The 22,443-nt window shown below is 34.5% G+C and overlaps 1 protein-coding gene across 9 annotated transcripts in view; it reads left to right on the forward strand.

Moving 5' to 3' along the window:
* Tut7 (terminal uridylyl transferase 7) overlaps nt 1–22,443 on the forward strand; it is a 59,336-nt gene that overhangs the window by 35,572 nt on the left and 1,321 nt on the right. For 3 of the 9 annotated variants that reach the window (XM_046425917.2, XM_046425918.2, XM_046425919.2), the window contains exons 18-28: nt 436–539; nt 1,440–1,529; nt 2,284–2,397; nt 2,572–2,649; nt 3,247–3,424; nt 5,926–5,973; nt 6,057–6,148; nt 7,575–7,690; nt 9,454–9,779; nt 12,131–12,207; nt 12,529–12,592. In XM_046425917.2, coding sequence (XP_046281873.1) covers nt 436–539; nt 1,440–1,529; nt 2,284–2,397; nt 2,572–2,649; nt 3,247–3,424; nt 5,926–5,973; nt 6,057–6,148; nt 7,575–7,690; nt 9,454–9,779; nt 12,131–12,207; nt 12,529–12,592 — 1,287 coding nt within the window. Of the gene's footprint in view, nt 1–435; nt 540–1,439; nt 1,530–2,283; nt 2,398–2,571; nt 2,650–3,246; nt 3,425–5,925; nt 5,974–6,056; nt 6,149–7,574; nt 7,691–9,453; nt 9,780–12,130; nt 12,208–12,528; nt 12,593–15,925; nt 21,614–22,443 lie in introns of all 9 variants that reach the window. The other 6 variants (XR_009225065.1, XM_058573100.1, XR_009225067.1 and 3 more) reach the window with 6 other exon arrangements.

Raw genomic sequence — 22,443 nt, forward strand, 5'->3', positions numbered from 1 at the left:
TATCGTTTGCACATTCTTTTCCTTCAAAGGCTAGATCAGGTAATTTCCTTCTCTTACTAAAATTGATTGCTTCCTATTACCTTCATAACTTCTAGCTCCATGACGAGTAGCTTGTTTCAAAGGATTCAGGTGATTGCCCATAAGGTTTCTTCCAAATTAGATACAGTCATGAAGAGAATAGACAAAACACGTACTGCAGATACTGTAGTTGTTTCCTCTGTTTTGGTGTTTATCAAACTAATAATCTCACATACATGCATGCATACACGCGTGCGCGCACACACACACAAAAGGTCCATTAAGTTCTAGTTCAATACAGTGAAACAAGCCTAAGTTATGTTACATCATTTATGTTTATGTTGAAATATTAGCTTACAAACCATTTTTTATTCCCAGCTACTGTATTTAATCATACTATCTTATTTCCCAATCTAGGTCTGAGAAACATCTTACCTATTACAACAGCAAAGGTGCCAATTGTGAAGTTCTTCCATTCAAGAAGTGGTCTGGAAGTAGATATCAGTTTGTATAACACATTGGTAAGATTTTTTCAGGGCTTTTTCTTTAAAAAGATTAAAGAGAATAACTGCCCCTTTTTAAAAACCTCAAGTTAAATGAGCCATTTATTTCATGTTTCTTATTCTTTGGAGAGATTTTTATGAGTACTTGCTATGTGCTTGATGATGTTCTGAGGATAGGGATAGAGAATTTAGTTAATATGAATATTTACTTGAGCTGGAGAAGTAGGTCAATGATAGAGCACTTGCCAGTATGCATGAGACCCTGGCTTCCATCCCCAGTGCCACAAAAATTTTTAAAAACAAAGTATGCTATTCAACAGTTGGGGGAAAAAATAAAAATAAAAAAATTATATATGTATAATTATTATTATGTATTATATATGTGTATATATATATATACATATATATACACACACACACACACACACACATATTACTATTCTCTTCACTTAAAATGAGATCAGAGTGGCAAGCTTTTTTGTTTGGCTTGAATTTTGTGGTAATTTTGTGGTGGTGGTGTTTTTGGAGAGAACTATGTAACCATGGTGTCAGTCTTGCTTCAGGATTTTACAAAATTTTTCTGGTCCCTGAGATAATTTAATTGAAATAATGCCATGGAGCAAAGAGAAACTTTATATTTACTTAAAGGAAACTAATTGTTTATTTTAATAGCTCCTTATTTTCTAGAACTTCAAAGTAAGGACATATTAACATAATGGAAGTCATGAGAACATGTTACTACAATTCTTTGTTTTTATCTAGTAAATTAACAAAGTGTGTCTTTGAAAAGAAAAGGTAATCTCAATCTCAATATGTTCTTCCTAAAATTAATTGCAAGTGACCATTTCCAGAATATTTCAGCTTAAAATATTTTTTCATCTAATTGATAGCCTTATAGTGTAATTTCCCTTTTAACAGGCCCTTCATAACACAAGGCTTTTATCTGCTTACTCAACCATTGATCCCAGAGTGAAATATCTGTGCTATACCATGAAAGTATTTACAAAGGTGAGTAAGCTTCTTGTTGTGATTTGTCAGGAAATTGCATTGCATCTTCAAATCTTGTTGAAAACAAAATCTGTATTTTTTAATGAAAAATAACCATGTCAGATGCTTCCTGTAACTTTGGGAAGCCCTATACAGGCAACTAAATTTTTGTTGTCTTAAATTTTACATAATAATCTGATCTTGCTTCTGGTTAATAGTTCACTGCTTCATTGGGTTCAGTTTGGTTTGAATTGGGTTGGTTCATTTCATTGGGATATTTTAGATTTTGACAGTGTGATTTTTAGAAAAGGTAGAGGGTGGGATCTCACAAAAATCAAAGGGAAATCCATAGAGGAAAAGGACCGAGGGGTGAGAGGGAGGGAGGGGAAAGTGCTGGGGAGTGATATTGGGCAAATTATGTTACAGGTGAACATGTATATTGTTATAAATGAATATATATATATATATATATATATATATATATTCCCCTCATTATATACAACTGTGATGTGCCAATTTAAAAAAAAGGTGGGGAAAAATGTGATTTTTATATTAGTTTTATATAGAGAATATAATTGTTTTATATATATATATTTTTTTTTTCCCATCATTATATACAACTGTGATGCACCAATTAAAAAAAAAGGTGGGGAAAAACGTGATTTTTATATTAGTTCCCCAAATGAATATCTTATTTTTAGTGATTATAGGATGGCTGCAAATTTAGTAGAAAACATAGTGATCTTCCTTTGTCTTGCATTTTCCTCCACTTTAGATGTGTGATATTGGTGATGCATCTAGAGGCAGCTTATCATCATATGCATACACTCTTATGGTGCTATATTTCCTCCAGCAGAGGAATCCGCCAGTCATTCCTGTTCTTCAAGAGGTATTCGTTAAAGAACTTGTATTTCTCTTCTATAAAGCTGGGTGATCTCTCAGCCCTCTTCCTTCTCTAAAAGTCTGTGGCTCTGTAGTTAAATTTTAAACTATTTTCCTAGAAGTTTTTGTATCAATGCACTAAGTTTATAATCCATACTAATAGTTTAAAAATTAATTTCAGATATACAAAGGTGAAAAGAAACCTGAAATATTTGTTGATGGCTGGAATATTTATTTTTTTGATCAAATAGATGAACTGGTACGTATTTTAAGAGTAAAGATTTTCCTACATCCTTACTAAAAGTTAGCTATATTGTGCTATAATGTAGGTGGTCAACAACAATATTATTGCTTGTAACATTTATTTATATGATAATAATGAAAAATAACATTACAGATGTGTTCTTTGAAGAGAAAATATTTATTAAGCCAGGTGAGTTTCTAGGCACTATTCTGGTATTTCTGTAATGCCTGATAATTTCAAATGGTTAGGTAACTTTATTACATGGGAACAAATATTTCCTCTGTGATTCTGTACCAATAATTTGGTAAGATTTTATTGAGATATAGAGACACCTAATAATTCAGGTATCACCAAGGATCTTAGAATTTATTTCTGAATTTTCCTGCTGACATGTTCCGAGATATGTCACTGAAAACTCTGAGCTCTTTCTATCTTCAAGTCACAGAGCAGAAATTATAATAAATTCATTTAAGTTATATATTTACATTTTGATGTATTTAAACTCTTAGGTAATTAGAAACAAGTCCAAATTTACTCCCTAAGATGCAAATGAATATAGATATTAACACTTTGTTCTAGAGCATGATATCCTGTGTTCCCTTCTTTTTCTAGCCTATCTATTGGCCAGAATATGGAAAAAATACAGAATCTGTTGGGCAACTGTGGTTGGGACTTCTTCGTTTCTACACAGAGGAATTTGATTTTAAAGAACATGTTATTAGCATCAGGAGAAGAAGTCTGCTTACAACATTTAAGAAACAGTGGACTTCAAAATACATTGTTATTGAAGGTACAAGTAGAATTAAACTTCAAACTGAATAGAACAGAGTTTGAACTATGAACACTTTTGTTCTTCCTCCTAACAGTTCTGGGGCCTTTATGAGCTGCTGCCTAGATGTGCAGTATAGTCCTCCTGCTCTCATGACCTCATATGGACCTCTCACAAGTGTAAAAGACTTTGTTTACCATGAAAAATTTTTTATCATTGTTGACCATATATTGGAGAATAAGATAGTAGTAAACATAAGGGAATATAAAATAGCGGGACTTTTAAAACCTTACTAATTGAGGGTGTGAGGGTGCCATCAAGTTCTTTTTATCAATAGCAATAAAGATCTTGAAAATTAATTACATAAATATTGACATTTATTTTAATTTTTGAAGCCTTATTATCATGCTTTTAATTTTTACATTACTTTCAGATGAGTTATAAATAATAGGCTAACCTGTATATGAGAGAATATTCATGATTATATAACCATTATTATGTAACCCACTTATTCTAGAATTAAGAAATTTCAATTGTAGCAGTACTAATGTTTTTAACTGTATAATAGCTAATATTGTAATAATCTAATTCTACTATACCAAGCAAACAAACAAAAATACCACACATACTATAAATATCACCAGCATGACCAGACTGACAATGAGGGTAATATTCTCACAGCAGTTATTGTTATAGGGTTAAGTTGAGTAAAGAGGAAACTGTTAGTCTAAATTCCAATATGATACATCTAAGATATTTCCATTAGAAGCATAATGGGCTAGCAGAAGGGTGCCTCTTTACTCCTTTTGTCCATACAGTGTACATGTGATCCTACATTTTCTCAATGACAGTTTCCCTCAAAAAGGGTCCTTTCATTTTTCTTTCTTTGTTTGAATATTGTTTCAGGCATGTTAAATATTTATGCATAATGTCTAAATTATGAAAGATTGCATGCATATGGCAGTTTAGATCATCTATTAAGTAGTGGTTGTATTTAGAAATAATATATGTACTTTCATTTCATGAACAGTGCATTCAAACCTCATACACATCTTTAACATCTGCATCCTTTTCATCACTGCTGCCACTTTATGCATCATCTAACAATATTTCAGAACACATCATATACATAGCTATCTAAGATGTTTGAGGCACAGACATTTAAGAAGATATGGACTGTATTGCTTAAAAATGCATCATCCTGTGCTATACGATCTAAATATTATTTTACATGTAGTATTTTTTTAATATACATATATTTAACTACAAAGACATTTTATAGATCAGTCACCACATTTCACTCTTCAGCATACAGATTAAACTGCCACTTACTGGAGCATTCCCGCGTGTACGTTAAAAAGAACATGCCAAGAATTTTGTCTTTTGGTTGAGTCAACATTCATTTTGATGAAAATAGCAAATTGACCATGACATGTAAGACAAATAGCTAGACCATTACAGGTACTTCCCAAAGCTCAATTGCCTATTAATGTTCAAATAGACAGTAATGTTAGCATGTCCTTTTCTGTTTGTCTATAAATGGGTCTGCTTCTTAGTAATATTAGAAATGTTTTGTAAAAGTAATCCGTAAATAATAATAATAATAATTCATGTTACTTTTTTGGTCTTTCCATGCCATATGAGCAAATAAACTATTTACACTAGTTTTTTTTTTTAAATGATATGGGAGTTTTTACATGCAGCTTTTACTGGAAATTGTTTTTATTGGAAATTGTTTCCTAAGATCCAAGTAGTCGCTCATATGCCTCTGGGCAGGTGTATGTGTCTTTGTGTATTTTAATTGTATCTTACAAGTATTTATGATCTACTTGGCAAGTTATTTTTTAAAGGGATCTTTAAGAGACTGGTTAGTTAACATAAGCATTCAGTGCTAAAATATGTTAAATATATTTGTGACTGCTATATGCATTCAAAACTGGCTTCATTAGGTAATATCAGGTAAATGTGTCTTCTGCGAACACTGTTTTTCTAGTAGTAAGCAACCGGTCATCAGACATTCTAAAAAAGATTTAAATATAAAACAATACTGCAACACTATCTTTTCTTTTCCTTAAACCAGGGATTAAACCTAGGGACACTTTACCACTGAGCCACATCCCCAGCCCTTTTTACTTTTTTGAGACAGGGTCTTGCTGAGTTGTTTAGGGCCTTGCCAAGTTGCTGAGGCTTGCCAAGTTGCTTTGAACTCTCAATCCTCCTGCCTCATCCTCTCAAGATGCTGGGATTACTGTTGTGCACCACTGTACCTGGCAACACACTCTTTTCTGATGAACACTTGTAGGGGCAAACTTGCCTTATATTGAGGAATATCTATTACTTAGGTATATTATGGATTTTAAGCTCATTTAAGAGGCAATCTTTTAATGCATTTACTACTAATAAGTAAAAAGTTGAATTTCCTTGTTATATGAATGTCACTTCTTGAACAAATGTGGCATTTCTTATTTGTGGCCTTTCTTATTTGATTATCTTATTTGCTATCTTTAATTTTCTTTCCTTAGATCCCTTTGATCTAAATCATAATCTTGGAGCCGGATTATCAAGGAAAAGTACGTTACTTTATTTGTAAATTTTAATGAAATCTCTCTTCCCTGTAAGCCATTTAATTGAGTTCTTACTCTTTTCTTCTTAGTGACAAATTTTATAATGAAAGCTTTTATCAATGGTAGAAGAGTATTTGGAATTCCAGTCAAAGGATTACCAAAGGATTATCCCTCAAAAATGGTAAGTGTCTGTTGGAAATGCCAGATTAAAAAAAAAAAAATTTAAAGCACCTAATTTGAACATTTTAAGCCTCTAGCTTGTACACATTACTCCAGTAATACATACTCAAAAGTCTGGTGAATCCGGCCAAGACAAATGGTTGTAATACCAACAAATTCCTAAGGAACTTTATTTTTAAAGTCCCAGCTTAGAGGCCAGTCATGAGAAATACAGAAAGAAGTAGAAAGAAATACGGTTTGAGTGGGGAAATTAATAATTTTACTGATGCTTCTTTTCCTTGATAACACAAACCAGCACTTAGATAGAGCAGCTTTTAAAATGAGAATGTAAAACCCACTCTAAACCCCTGAAGTGGCTTCTCAACAGAGAAAAAGGATTTAAGTTTGTTAAATTCTATTTTCCCCCCTTTGCCATCTTCTAGTCCTTTTCTATGCCAGCCTCATCCAAGCAGTGTACTCACATCTAAGAACATCTAACCTTTGTGGGAATCTAGATTTTCTAGCCTGCTTGCAATGACTAATAAATCCCCTTGACAGGGCTAAAAGAATGACCCTCCCTTCCCTGTAGAACTACCTGTTCTCATATAGCCTGACACCCAGGTTTCTGAGGAACCACCCTTATCATCAAAAATAAAGCAAAGGGGGCTGGGGGTTGTGGCTCAGAGATAGAATGCTTGCCTAGCATGCGTGAGGCACCTGGTTTGATCCTCCGCACCACATAAAAAAATTAAAGATATTGTGTCCACCAATAACTAAAAAATAAATATTTTTTTAAATGCAAAATTACATTTAAAAAATTAGAGAAAAATGATGGTTGGGAATAAAGGTTTTTTTCCCCTGCATTTCCTTAATTAAGACTTTTTCTAATGAAAAAATAATGATAATATATTAATATCTTGACTGACAAAATCATAATTATATATATTTATGGGGTAAAATGTGGTATCTATATATATATGCAATATGGAATGGCTAAATCAAAATTAATGTGTCTATCCCTTTACCTGTTTTTTTGTGTGTGTGTGTGGTGAGACATTTAAGATCTACTCTCTCAATTATTTTGAAATATGCCATACATTTTGTTTTTTGTCTTATTTTAGCTCAGTTGGACACAATACTTTTATTCTTATATGGTGCTGAGGATATAACCCAGTGCTCCACACGTGTTAGGCAAGCACTCTATGGCTGAGCCACAACCCCAGCCCCTGCCATACATTATTATTATTTGTAATCACCTGCTTTGCAACATGTCTCAAAACTTATTTCTCCTGTCTGCCTAAAACTTTGTACCCTTATTCCCTCTCCCCCTTCTCCAATAGAGACATTTTAAATGAACCCTAAGCATATGGCTGTATAGGCACATTCATCATTTTGTGTTTTATTTCACATTAATAATTCATTACTTAGATAAATTTATGTTCTTCTAGGAATACTTTTTTGATCCAGATGTACTAACTGAAGGAGAGCTGGCCCCAAATGATAGATGTTGCAGAATTTGTGGGAAAATTGGACACTTCATGAAAGATTGTCCCATGAGAAGAAAGTAAGCAAATATTCAGAAAGGGTGGTTTTGTTTTCGTTTTTCTTTTGTGCCACTTTTTAAATGTGATTCTGTTGTAGCAGAGAAAATAAACTTATGTGAAACTCAGCAGATTTTAATAAATTTAAGATTTTTTTAAAAAATGAAAATGAAATGATTAAAACATGACTGTAAGTACAGAAAACTAAGGCTAACACTCAGTTGTAGAGATGACAGTCTTTCAGGCCTGATCTTTCTTAGTTTTGGTCATGGTCCTAATCATTAATTAGCCTCCAATTGGGATAGAAAAAGAAAGGAGGAGACTAAGACATTCATTCCTTTCATAGCAGTAAGAAGTTCAGAATCATTTCAATGAACAGTTAAGTAAGCTCCATCAGGATCTCACCTACATTTCTAATGTACAATAGCTGAGGTATAACATATTGGGATTTATATCCACTCACAGTTTACAGGAATATCTGATCCTTCATTTGTACTTGGCTTAACTTTAATAATTGCTGTGAGTAGATAAGCTACTGAGCTAGGTCACCATGCTTTCACCTCATGATATTTGTGGGAGGACAGGGGAGACAGTTTTGGTTCCTTCTTTGGGACATATTATTGGTTTAGGGTGGTACTGGTGGTGTTTTTTAACTAGAAAGTAATATTCTTATTTAGAAATTTATTTTGCTATTCAAAATAAGTCATAATCTAGAATTTGAGGAGCTCTTTTATAGTGTTTTTTATTATTAAATCAGTGCTCATAAAGGGCAAGCTAGAAATGATTTTGACATTTTAAAAAGATAAATCTTAACCATTTAAAAAATAACCATTTTTCCCTTGTGAACTTAAAAAGTTTCACATCCAAGTTTCCACTACCTAGTAAAGAATGTTAATATGCTGTTCAAGAAGTCAGCCCATGGATAATTTGAGTTACCACATCAGTATCAAAGCAGGCATTGAACTAAGTGCTGAAAAAATTGGTTTTACAGGGGCTGGGGTTGCAGCTCAGTGGTACAGAACTTGCCTCGCACATGTGAGGCCCTGGGTTCAATCCTCAACACCATATAAAGATAAATAAATAAAATAAAGGTATTGTATCCATCTCTAGCTACAAAAAAGTATTTTTTTAAAAATTGGTTTTACAGCACTACAGCAACCTTGAAAATGGAAAAGAAATATATATATATATGTGTGTGTGTGGTGAGACATTCAAGATCTCCTCTCTCTGTTATTTTGAAATATGCCATATATTTTTTTGTTTTTGAAAATGGAAAACACACACACACACACACACACACACCAATAAGCCCTGAGGTACGACAGTCAGCTTTCTGTATCCATGGGTTCCACATCCTTTGAAAACTGCAGGTCAAAAGTATATGGAAAAAAACATTTATATTAGATATTTATAGACTTGTTTTTTTAATATTTCTTGTGAAATATAGTATAACAGCCATTTACATAGTATTTATGTTATTATAAGTAGTCTAGAGATGATATAAAGTATAATAGGAGATATAACAAAAGGATTTGTGTAAATTACATACAAGCACTGCACCATTTGATAAAAGGGTCTTGAGCATCTGTGGCTTTCGGTTTCCATGGGGAACCCTGGGACCAGACTTCCATGGATACTGGTGTACAACTGTAGCTTCTTAACAGAGAAGATGGACTTAAGTCTGTTGATATCTTCTATTCCTGATTATGTCCTAAACCTGGAATTATCTGGATATTTTGTAAGGTTTTTGTTTAGATTTTTCCTATCAGTATAATATCTTCCACAGAGTGAGGCGACGGCGAGATCAGGAAGATACCCTGAACCAAAGATTCCCTGAGAACAAGGAAAAAAGAAGCAAAGAGGACAAAGAAATTCAAAACAAGTACACAGAAAGAGAGGTATCAACAAAAGAAGACAAACCCACACAGGGTGCAGCTCAGAAAGCCAAGCCAATGAGGGCAGCTGTTGACCTGGGCAGGGAAAAGATTCTCAGGCCACCCATGGAAAAATGGAAGAGACAAGATGACAAAGACTTAAGGGAAAAACGTTGTTTCATTTGTGGAAGAGAAGGGCACATTAAGAAGGAATGTCCACAGTTTAAAGGCTCTCCAGGTATGAATACATGTCAAACCTTGGTGTTGGCACTAATATCTCAAGGCGGACCTCCTTTTTAGATTTCTTTCCTATATATTTACCTAAAAAAGGAAGGTGTTTTTTTTGTTTTGTTTTGTTTTTTTCCAAAAAAGGGAAGTCATCCCTTCCTTAAATTCTGATTCCTTGTTTTATTTAGAATCTTATGAAAGTCATTTGGTAGGCTTTTCTAAGATTATTGGTGAAATGAATATGTACTAATCCCCAATACCTGTAAGTGTAGTCTTAATAACTAGAAAACAAACTACAGCTTCAGTTTCTCTACTCAGTATGTGCACTTTTAAAATCAAAGCAGTGCCCAGCACTAGGCAAGGCAGTGGCCAAAATTGTCTGAGAACCCAGAGTCTGGATATAGGTGAGCTACTTGTATTTTTGTTCATATATAAACAAGCACATGCATAGAAATGGGAACAGAAGGGAATATACTACACAGTTAGCAATGGCTATATTTGCTAAGGGGAATTATAGAGGAATTTATCTTTAGATCTTATCATTTTGGTAATTTTGACAAATGAGTATGATTATTCTTAGGATGCGGAAGAGATACAGTCAGTAGTTCAAAATCATACAGAAATCTAATCCAGGTGCAATGGTGGCATATACCTATAGTCCAAGCTACTCAGAAGACTGAGGCAGGAGGATCACTTTAGCCAAGGAGTTTAAAGCCAGCTGGGTATTATAGCAAGACTGTATCTTAAACACACACACACAAAATTCATTCACAAATTTTGCCCTTTTGAGTTGCTGGATACAAATTGGCCATTTTTATTAAATGGGTAAGGTGTCCACTGTTGACACTTTTTTAACAGACTATTAAGAATAAGTGTATCTTATATGTGCAAAATAAGTTATTTACAACTTATTTACAAAATAAGTTAATTTACAAGGCGATTTGTACACTCTTCATTTTGTTTCTTAGAACAGACCTGTGCCAGTGGGTACAATTTCATAAGGATAGAAAAGAAACCCTGAGAAATAGTAACGTAGACAGTTGCTATTCTCAATTGTATATGTTAGTAGACAGCATATAATAGCTAACAATGCTTTACAGATTCCTTAAAATTACTGTGGTGTTTGTAGTTTTTGGAGCATCTTTGTCTCTCTTCCATTTTATTATATGATATTCAACAATATAGCAATATCTTGTTACTTAAGAGAGACAATTCTTAGGCCACCCATTCTTATTTTTTTAAGTAGTTTTATTAGAAAAAAAGTGTTCAAAAATTTTCTTTATTTTCAAAATAGGGCTAAAATATATATGGTGTGATAACAGCTTCAGCTGGCTCTCATAACCAAAATTAGATTTGCCCCACTTCTGAGGAACTTAGAACTTTGACCCAGCTTAGAACATACACCAGAATAATGTGATTTTCCTTTATAAGAGGAAAGTATAATTAAAAGAAATTAGAATAAGGGCACATTCATTGACCATTTACTCTAGGTCAGGCACTATTTTAGTACTTTACATGGATAATCTAATTTTACTTTCACAATAGCCCCATTATTTTCTGTGGTGCTAATATCTCCATTTTATGGGTGAGAAAACTATAAATAGTAAAGATAAGATTAAGGGGCTGGGATTGTGGCTCAGTGGTAGATCACTTGTCTAGCATGTGTGAGGTACTGGGTTTGATTCTCAGCACTGCACATAAACAAATAAATGAATAAAGGTTCATCAGTAACTAATAGAAATTTTTTTTAAAAAGATTGAATATGGTTTTAACCAAAATAGTTTTTGTAGACCACCCTTTATAAAAATTCAAGTTCCGTGTTTATGAACATCCCCATGGCAGGTTATCATTGTGCTCCTCTTCAGTACAACAAAGTGATGAATTTCTCCCAACTTTAATGGATTCCTTCTTTCTAGTAGCAGATCTTAAGTTGTTCACTTAGCACAGCTGTCAAAACAAGAAAATCAAAACCTGAGAGGGCAGTAGCAGATCAGATAGAGGTAGAGGACATTGTGGTGGCAGTGGGATTAGCAAACCTCAGGACAGGCTCTTAACTAGAAACTTGGTTTCCTCAGAATGCAATATTTACACATTAAGCAGTCATCATGTGATAAGAGGAGAGATAGGAAGAGAGGGATATGGTGGATTTCCTTTGGTAGCAATGAAAAATAATCAGCTTCTGCCTATCTAAAAATTATGCTATTCCCTCTTCATTTCTTCAAATGAATTATTATGTTGTCCATGCAATATACTGAGTGAGTTTCTGTAAGTCGAAAAGTCTCTCTGTGAAAGTTTGGGAAAAAAATCCTACTGCTTTCAACTTAAAGTAGGAAAAAAAAAAATGCCACTTTCTTCCTTTAGGTATAACTAAGTCAGATTGTGTGTTTGGATCCCCTTCTTCACCTAGCCCTTTGAGACCAGCTGGTACATTTGTTCAGGTAAACCTAGCTCAAAGCCATGCTTTTTATTCATGGAACACTTCCTGAGCTCTGGGCCTTCCTTCCTCCTGGCTAACTAACCTTCCTTGCTCCCAGCCTCTGCGCCACGTGTGTGTGCACTGTGTGGAGAGGTTTGCGGGGCACCAGACAGCAGGGCCTTATTGAAGTACTCCTGCATGTGTGTCTGTCTTTCCAATTAACTTGCAAAATTCTGCCACCCACAAGCCTAACTTCAGCTCTCCTTGGAAATGGTTTCATTTTTAAGGCTGTTTCAGACATTCTTCCTTTCTCTTTTGTAAACCAGTCTATTTCATTTTTTAGGCAGTGCTTTTACATGAAGACAAAAAGAAACAAAAAACAACAATATTTTTGAGTCCCCAGTCAGGTATGTGGGTTTTAAAAAAAAAAATGTGTGTTATTTTATTTACTGCATATTTTACCACATGCCTTTTGAGACTCTTCCTTTAACTAAGTGGGTTAAACAGGGACCAGACATCAGAATCCTTTGAGGGAACTTTCAGAAATACACTTGCTTTCCCTCACTTTCATTTCCTAAGTATGATTCTTCAGTGATTCAGCACAGGCCTGTGTATTTTTTGAATGTTCCAGGTGATTCTTAACCTCTCCCTCTACCCCAGTAAGAAACACAGTGCTCAGTTAATTGTTCCCCTCCCATGTTTTTTATTTCTGCTTTAAAATTGCCACCATCTGGCCAGCCATGTATTCTTAATAGAGATTGTTTGCTGTGCACCAAAGGAAGAAAAGGAAAATAATAGCCTACACTCCTCCACTCTTTCCTTTTCAGCTATTTCACTTATGTATTATTTCAACAGATTTGATTAAGCCCCCCACCTATTTAACTGCAGGGCACTGAACTCTATGCTCCATATACCACAGTGAACAAGCAAAGCCCCTTCTTTCATTTACTGTACATTATCAACAGAGAAGATAAAAAATAATGATAAATGAAAAAGTAATAAGAAAGAGTAATCATACAGCAACTGATGCCAAGAAGATATAAAACAGGAAAGGGAAAGAGAATATTGGATAGGAAAGTGTCCTCTGCTGAAGTAACATTAAAGCCAAGAATCAAATAAAATAAAAGGACAAGTGAAGAGGAAATTGGAGTTGCAGCTAAAAATATTTCTTGTCCTCCATCCTCACATAGGCACTGTTGCAGGAAAGGAGTGAGGGAGGGGAATGGAGGGTTGTTGATAAGAGGTGAAATCTGAAGCTCCTTTGGCAGTGGAGGGACTGGAGTTTTTTTCTCCAAGTGAGATGAAAAGCTCTTGGAGAGTTTTTCAGCCACAGAGTGATATTATCTGAAGTCCCTTTTAAAAGGTTTATTATGGCTGCTAGTTTGAGATTAGGGTGAAAACAACTAGAGGAGCAGCCTTGGCACATGCCTATAATCCCAGTGATTCTGGAGGCTGAGGCAGGAGGATAACCAGTTCAAGGCCACCCTCTGCAATTTAGCAAGATTTCGTCTCAAAAGGCTGGAGGTATGTTAGAACACCCCTGGATCCAATTCCCAGTTCCACTTGAAGGAAAAAACAAAACAAAAAAACCCAGAGCATTACCACAGTAGTTCAGGAGAGAGATGGTAGCTTAGACTTAGAAAAGGTGGAAGAAGTAAGGACAGGTCAAGTTCCACATACTGAAGAATACCAACAAGATTTATTGATGGATTGGATGGTCAGGTATGAGACAAAATGAGTCAAAGATAACACTGCAGCCTTTAGCCTGAGCACTGAAGGAATGGAGGTTAGATTCACTGTCTTTGGCATAAAGAATTAAGACAGAAGTAGAGGTCAGTTGATAGCTGTGGATAGCCAGGGAGAGATGTCAAGTAGCCAGTTGGACATACAAACCTGGCATCTGTTTAGAAAGGAAGTTCAGGCTACAAAACCAAATGTGGGCATTGTCACTGTATACATCGTATTTCAAGCCCCTGTGTCTTAGTGAGGTCACTAGCATGTAAACACATGGAAAAGAAAAGCTTTGGAGACTGGAAATAGAAGGAGGCAAAGAGAGAAAGTGGTCACTGAGGGAAGGGAAGGAACTAGAGAAAAAGATCCTGGAGACCATGTGGAGAATGTGCTTCTCAGAGGAGGGCTTGACTTAATTGCAGCTCAGAGTTCTGTTGAGACATAGATAGAATTAAACATGGGATTTGTCATAAACATTGGATTTGGCAATGAGGAACTGATTGATTTTGAAAAGCAACATTTCTTTGGAGTGGAGGAGAAAAAAACCCGACTATAGTAAAGTGAAGAAATGCTTGAAGAGGAAGTATAGGTTGCCTAACCTCAGCTGTGGGTAGAAGCCAGGGCCCTAACCTATGGAACATGCTGGAAGGGAAAGAAAGGGTGGGGAGCTGCAAGGATCTGAGGTATAGTTTTTAGTTCCTGAAAGGGGAGGGATAAAATTGAGTTGGAAGAGCAAAAGCAAAGTGACTTTAACTGATTAACATTTTTAGCATTTTTTAGTAAGAAAGAATGAAATTAAAACACAGTGTAAACACCTGAGTCCTGACCTGCAGACACCCTAAGTAACTTAGCTTAATCAATCTCTTTTTATCAGTTCCTCTTTGGAAATTAAGCAAACAGGCCATGTGTAGTCGTTGTTTTTTTTTTTTTTAAATGATTATATAGTTTATAAGAAAACTTTTTGAACTTTAAAAATTCGTAGGTATAACCTACTGTGTGTGAATGTAATATAAAGCAACCCACATACAATAATTGCCCTTATCTATGGTTTCACTCTACTGTAGTTCCAGCTACCTGTGGTCAACCAAGATTTGCAAGAATAGTATAATAAGGTATTTTTGAGAGGGACCACATTCACATAATTTTATTATCATGATCATTTTATTTAATTGTTAATCTCTTTATAAATTAAACTTTATCATTGGTGTGTATTGGAAAAGATTAGTATACATGGGATTCAGTACTATCTGCAGTTTCAGGCATCCACTGGGGGTCTTAGAACCCATTCCCCTGGGATAAGTGAGAACTACTGTATTCTGTGCTCAGCTTTTATACACTATTGCATCTTAATGGTAGGAGCAGTGTTTGCTTTTAGACTAGGGAGATGCCTATGCCAGGTACAGAGTGAGGATTCTTAACTGTCCCTTTGCATCATTGTCAGTTATTGAGGAACAGCCATTGCAGATCCAAAGCAGGTTCCCGAGCCCACAGCAGAGAGAGCTCTCCTTCCATGGTCTCCCTGGCCCAGTCTGTCAAGGCAAGGTACCTTGATTACAACCTCATAAAGCTCTGGACATAGGAGTATTCAGTTGTCTCTTAAGTTATTAACACAAGAATTAATAGAAGTATTAACTTATTCAAATATTTAAGTGTCTAAATAATGATCTAAACAGAGCTAGACATTTCTTTGATGTGTGAGTTTCACACTTGGGTAGGTGGCAGTTTAATGATTGGACAAAGCATTTAAAGTGGCATCACATCTCTTCACAATGAAAATTTAAAAGAAATAGAGGTTGAAATTGGTTGGTAGAATGAAATCAGATCATTCAAAGAAAAGGAATCAGAAATCTTCACTTAGACACAAAAAGGGGTTGGTACATGAAAAGCAGGTAAGAGGTTCTAAGCGAAAATAAAAACAACTAATTCCTGAGAAGGTATGTAATTGTTCTCAGTGGAATATGTAGACTTAAAAATAAGAAATTTTTGTTTTTGTTTTCTTTTGGGTACAGCCCCCAAACCCAATAGGCAGAAGAAAAGTGAGAATGGGGCCTACTGTGAGGCAGGTTGATTGATCAACAGAAACGTGAAAGATGGGTGAGAAGACTGATGGGCTGGATCACAACCAGGCAGACCTTGGAAAGACACCACCAGAGGGAAGGGTGTGGGAAACAGACTCAACCAGTTGATGGGACTTTTTTTCCCATGGATCCTCTGAGAGTTTGAGGATCAGGGAGATTCCATGTGTAAACAAGCAAACGGAATGTTATTTTTATAATTGTTAGCCCTGAGCAGATGTTTCCAAAAACATTTTACATAGGAAAAATACCAGTCCTTGCTTGGTCAAAATGTTCACATTGGCTAGAATTAGAGAGCACAGTGTTTAAAAACATTGGTTCTGCAGTCAGATTCCCTGGTTTGAGTCCTAGCTTTGTGATGTTGAGAAACCTGTTTATTCAGTGTCCTCATCTGTGAAAAGGGGGTATCATAATATCTGACAGGTAAGGATATTGAGAAGTCTATGTAAAAGCACATGAAACAGCATCTATATATAGTGAAAGCATGGAAAAGGTTCATGGTGATGATTGCATTGACACCATTTTTGTGAGGTATCACCAGGTCTGCAGGTGCCAGCATTATTCCTACTAAAGCTAATATACATCTTGTGCTGGGCACTGTGTCATATGCCTATAATCTCAAATGACTAGGGAGGCTGAGGCAGAACGATCACAAGTTCCTAGTCTAGCCTGGGCAACTTAAAGAGACTCTGTCTCAAACTAAAAAAGACTGGGAATGTAACTCAGTAATAGAGTACCCTGGGTTCAATCCCCAGCCCCATCCCACCCCACCCCACCCCCGTAAAAAGCTTCACACATCTTAAAAGTAAAATTTTACCCCTATTTTATAATATTTTTAATGGTTGGGGGGAGACACAGATGATAGAGAAATAGAAATGACATTGTCAGTTGACAATAATTTAGGGTTTCTTCTGGTTTAAATTAATAAATCTTTGAGCTACTGAAATAACTTACCAACTTAAATTTATTACAGAAAAAAAAATTTATAGGTGGTTAAAATGCATTCTTTCCAATAAGTTGTACTCTTTGAGTAAGTATAAGGCAGCTGTGATGCTGTTGTATTTTCTCAGGATAAGTTTTTGTAAATTATTTATGTTGTTACAAAGGTGAACTATGTTTCAATTATAAATAGAATTAATTTCCCCAAAGCACTTCTTTTTCATAGTTCAAGTATATCTGAGACACTCTAGTAGTTTCCTAAAGAGCATATCTCAGTATAGACAGCTTTTGCTCTCACACATTAGCTGTGTGGACCTTGGTTAAAAAATTAGTTTCTCTGGGACTGGGGTTGTGGCTTAGCAGTAGAGTACTTGCCTAGCAAGGCCCTGGGTTCAATCCTCAGCACCACATAAAAATAAATAAATAAAATAAAAAGGTATTATGTCCAACAATAACTAAATAATAAATATTTTTTTAAAGGAGAGAGAGAAAATCTTTTTTTTTTTTTTTTTTGTAGATGGACATAACACAATGCCTTTATTTTTTTATGTGGTGATGAGAATCGAACCGGGGTCCCACCCATGCTAGGCAAGCGCTTTATTGCTGAGCCACAATCCCAGCCCCAATAAATATTTTTTAAAAAATTAGTTTCTCTGAGCTCCAGATGTCTTATCAAATTGGCACCATCTATCTCACAGGGTGCTAAGAAGATTAAAGTACCCACCAATACCAAGCACCCCATCAAGTTCTTTCTTCTCCTGGTACCAGGCTCCTGTCCTTTCCATTAGGCTATTTATAGAATTATTAACTCCCTAATAAAATAATAATGGATAGAATGTTCTGGAAATTTCCTTGCTGTTTGATATTACTTCTCTCTGCCACATGCAGACACCTAGCACAATACCTTAAATATTCAGGCCCAAATGGGGCAGCAGTGAAAAACATAAATTTGAGAGTCAGGCATTTGAGTTAAAATCTAGCCCAACTATTTACTAGTTGTGTGACATCTGTCTGGTTCTCCAAGCTCCCTGTGCCTCAGTTTCCTGATCAGTTAGTTGGGGCTAACACCCCACAGGACCATGGTGAGGATTAACTTCATTTAGATAAAATACCTAACAGAGCCTCAGATCTATTTCAACAGTCAGTAAATTATAGTCAGCAAATTATTTGTTGTTGTCTTTAACCGTCTACATTCTGCCACAACTTGTCTTTTAAACCTATAGGGCAAATAAGCCCTGGGATTTCTGTGGAGTTGTTTTTGTTTGTGGGGTTTTTTATGTTTGTTGTTGTTGTTTTGGTTTGGTTTTTTGTTTTGTTTTGGTTTTGATACTGGGAAGTGAACCCGGGGTACTTTACCACTGAGCTACATATTTACCCTTTTTATTTTTTATTTCAAGATAGGGTCTTGTTAAGTTCCTGAGGCTAACTTTGAATTATGCAACACCACACCCAGCTCACACTGGAAATTTTTTAAGAGTATGTGGGGCCAGGCACAGTGGGGCACACTTGTAATCCCAGCATCTTGGGAGGCTGAGGCAGGAGGATTGAGAGTTCAAAGCAGTTCTGCAAGACCCTGTCTCTAAATAAAATATTAAAAAAGGGCTGGAGATGCTCGGTCGTTGAGCAGCCCAGGGTTCAATCCCTGATACCAAAAAAGAAAAGAAAGAAAGCAGAGTATATGAAGTTTGCATGCAGTACCAGTCATAATTGATTTTTATTCCTAATAACTGATTTGCATATAACAATTTAGTATGAGAATCTCAGAAAATTAAGTTTTTCATTTCTGAATCATCTTCCTGCATCCTTTTTTAAAACAAAAATGAACAGAAAATCAGTACTTCTGTCTTTTCATGTATTCCCTTTTAATCCCATGCTGTGAAATCTTAAAAATTGTAAATGCTGCAAGACATTGGTAAATATCTTTTCTCATATTGATGTATAAACGGCTTTTATCATTGAGCAGAATTTTAAAGCCTACCCATTAAAAAAAAATAATAAAAAAGCATTCCTCCTTATGATAATAAATTTAAAATAGAAATAGTTTTACAAATAACATGGGAAGAACTCATTGTCAGTGAATATAGATCATTCTTTGATACCTTTTCTTAATATTCCAGTCTACAAATATATCATTATGTATTTAATTGTTCCTATTGATTAATCTCATACTTAATCTATAATAAAAACATTTATATAAATTGGATTTTAAAGCTTTTTGTTAAATCTTAAAGTGTAAAAATTTCTACATTGAGTTTTTACAATTTCAGGCTATATCATTGATCATGTAACAAATGTTACATATTTTGATTAAAATTTACATTTTATGTTTACTTACTGATGAAAATTACTTTCATTAAATGAGGTATTTATGAAATATTTCCCCATGCATTCATGTATCTTTAGATCAGTGCTACTTATTGCGTGAGTGAAAGTAGTTTTTTATCATTTCTAATCCTAAACTTTTTTGTTTGTATAAATTGTGAAAGTTCATTAGGCTTTATAGTAATAAATTAAAATAATAAATTACTTTAAGAGTTTGGAAATGGAAGCTGTATTTTAATTAACAATGACATCCAATTATTTAATTCCTTCTTAATTATATGACCAAAAATTATATAGGGATATGTCATCAAAAATTATTTGTATTGGTCATCCAGTATCAATGTAATTTTTTTTTAATTTTCCATATAAATAAGACTTATTTTCTGCTTTTTCTACAAGAACACATCTTATAGATCTTTCAGTTTCACTGCACAGAGACCCAGTTCACCCGCTATCAATGTAATTTTATAAAAGCTGAAAATTGGTGTTTTTATTAGAAGCATTCACATTTACTATAGCTATATCAGCATTTTGTTTGCCTCCTTTCCTCCTCACAATGTTACTATGAAAAGGCTGTAAAGTACTATGAAAAAACACTGAATAACACAGTACACAGGTTCAGAGTTAAGTTTCAGTTTGCTGTAGTAACAGAGTGAACAGTGCATCTTTTAAGAGACATTCTCAGACTCCTGTCTTGAAAAAGTCTATGTATATATACTCCATATAAGAGGCCAAGTTTTTTTCACCTCTGGGAAATGCACCACAGTAAGATTTGGATAGTTAGGAGATTTATGCCTTTCTTTTGTGAAGTGGAAAAGGAATAATTGTGAAAGGGGTGTTGGAAAAAGAAGTGGGAAAGCTGGAAATTGGCTCATTTTTTATTCTATTTTGTTTATTTTTTCTTTTTAGTTATATATGACAGTAGAATGTATTTGACATATATACAATGGAGTATAACTTCCCATTCTTGTGGTTATATATGATATAGAATTACACTGGTCTTGTATTCATATATGAATATATTAACATTATGTCTGATTCATTCTATTGTCTTTCCCATTCCTATCCCTGCCCCCCATCCCCTGGAAATAGGCTTTCTTAAAACTATCCTTACCTACATGCCCTGTCAAGTAGGCTGAGAACACATGGACACCTGTTTATGTAACACTATAATGAATGTTTGTGTATTTGCCTATTTGTCAGGATAAATCCTCACTTATGGTAGATTAGAGTGTGTACATTTTGACCATGATGCCACTACTGTCAATCTATAACTGTTGACAATCCCAGAGAGTTAATGAATAATTCTTCTCAAACACTGACTTCATGGGGATAGTCTTTATATTTTACCAATCTGAATTTCTGTGATAACCATTGAAATCTTAACATTTTTCACATTTTCATTACATCTTCTTATTTATGGATTTGTATTTTTATATCACAGTATTCATTTCTATTTTTAGGAGCATCTTTTGCACAGGAGTTCATTCACACTTTGTCAAATGTGTTACAAGAATCTTCACTTCACCATCAACAACTCTTATTTCATCCTCACTTAGATATGTTTACCATACATGTTTGTTTGTTTTAATAGTTTGATTTAGCCAATGTTTAGGTGATTTCAAACCATGTGTAAAAATTTTATAAATTTTATGTTTTTCCCTTAGATTATATAAATGTTCCATTCATTTTCAATTCCAATAGTTTGGGGGGCTTGGGGGTTTTGTTTGTTTTTTCTTTTTTTTTGGTACCAGGGATTGAACCCAGGGGCACTTAACCACGGAGCCACATCCTTAGCCCTATTTATTTTTTTTTAATTTTGAGACGGGATCTCGCTAAGTTGCTTAGGGCTTTGCTGTGTTGCTGAGGCTGATTTTGAACTTGCCATCCTCCTGCTTCAGCCTCTCATGTCATTAGTACTGTTCTTAGAAAAATGTTTAATCTTTGATTCTAAATAAAAGACTATTAATATAGTAGAAGTACCCTTTAACTGTCATCACCAGGCCCATCTCTCTCAGGTCCCACTCTACCCAAGAAGCATCCATTATTATAAGTTAACTCTTACATGTATGTACTTGATGAATTTTTACATTTAAATGGCATATTGTAAACTTTAAAATAAGAATTTTATTCCCCACCTATTTTTCATATCTAGTTAAAATAATTTTAAGATTTTTATATGCTGCTATATATATTTAGTATTTTGTACAATATTCCACTATATGAATACAAAATATTTATGTTTTTATTGCCTAGGATATGGGCATTTATACCTAGGTCTTATATTTTGCTGTTATAAGCAGTACTGTAATGAACATCCTTGTGGGAGTCTTCCTTGAGCATGTATGAGAGATTCTATAGGTTAGTATACCTACAAGTGAAATCCTTACATCGTAGTATATGTGCATTTTAGTTAGATACTATTAAATTACCATCTTACTGGCTAAACAATTGCAGCTCCCACCAGTAGTGTCTGAGCTATTTCCACACATCACATCCTTACAAATACTTGATTTTGTCAGAATTTTAATTTTTGCAAATTTGACAGACGAAAACTATTTTGGTGGTATTCATTTCATGCACGTCTATATTTTCTTGACTTTAGTAATGCTAAGTACTTTTTTTACATATATTTAGCCACTTTTTCTCTTTTGTATATTGTTTTTTTTTTTTTCTTTGCCCAGATACCTGTTGGTGTTCATCTTTTCTATATTGACTTATAAGTCCTTTAGGTATGGTGATATGATATGCTTAGGAACGCTCCCACCCACTATTTTTTAAGTATTTGCTACTGCTTATACTTTGACTTTTTTATACTTATATTTAATTCTGTAATTCATTTTGGAAATGAATGAAGAAGCAGGGATATGGTTGGAGAAAGGAAACTAACTTCTTTCTCCCTCAAAAAATATATATTTGATACAATACTAGTTATTGAATAATTCATACTTTCCCCTATTGGTTTGAAATTGCAACCTTCATTATGTACAAGTACTCTGTTATGCATCATCTCTAAAGAATTTCTCAACTCTCTCTTGTTGCATTGATCTATTTGTTTAGGCTCCAGAACAAACTTTAGTAACTGCACTACTGTATGGTTGACTTAGTAATTCTCTTTCCTGTCCTTCACTTATAAATATAATAAATTTCTTTTTTTTCTTTTATTAGTTATAAATACCATGTCACCATCC

The sequence above is a fragment of the Marmota monax genome, unplaced genomic scaffold, assembly GCF_021218885.2.
Source record: "Marmota monax isolate L192 unplaced genomic scaffold, Marmota_monax_Labrador192_F-V1.1 WCK01_AAM20220418_F8-fsc00265, whole genome shotgun sequence".
NCBI classification, from domain to species: Eukaryota; Metazoa; Chordata; class Mammalia; order Rodentia; family Sciuridae; genus Marmota; species Marmota monax.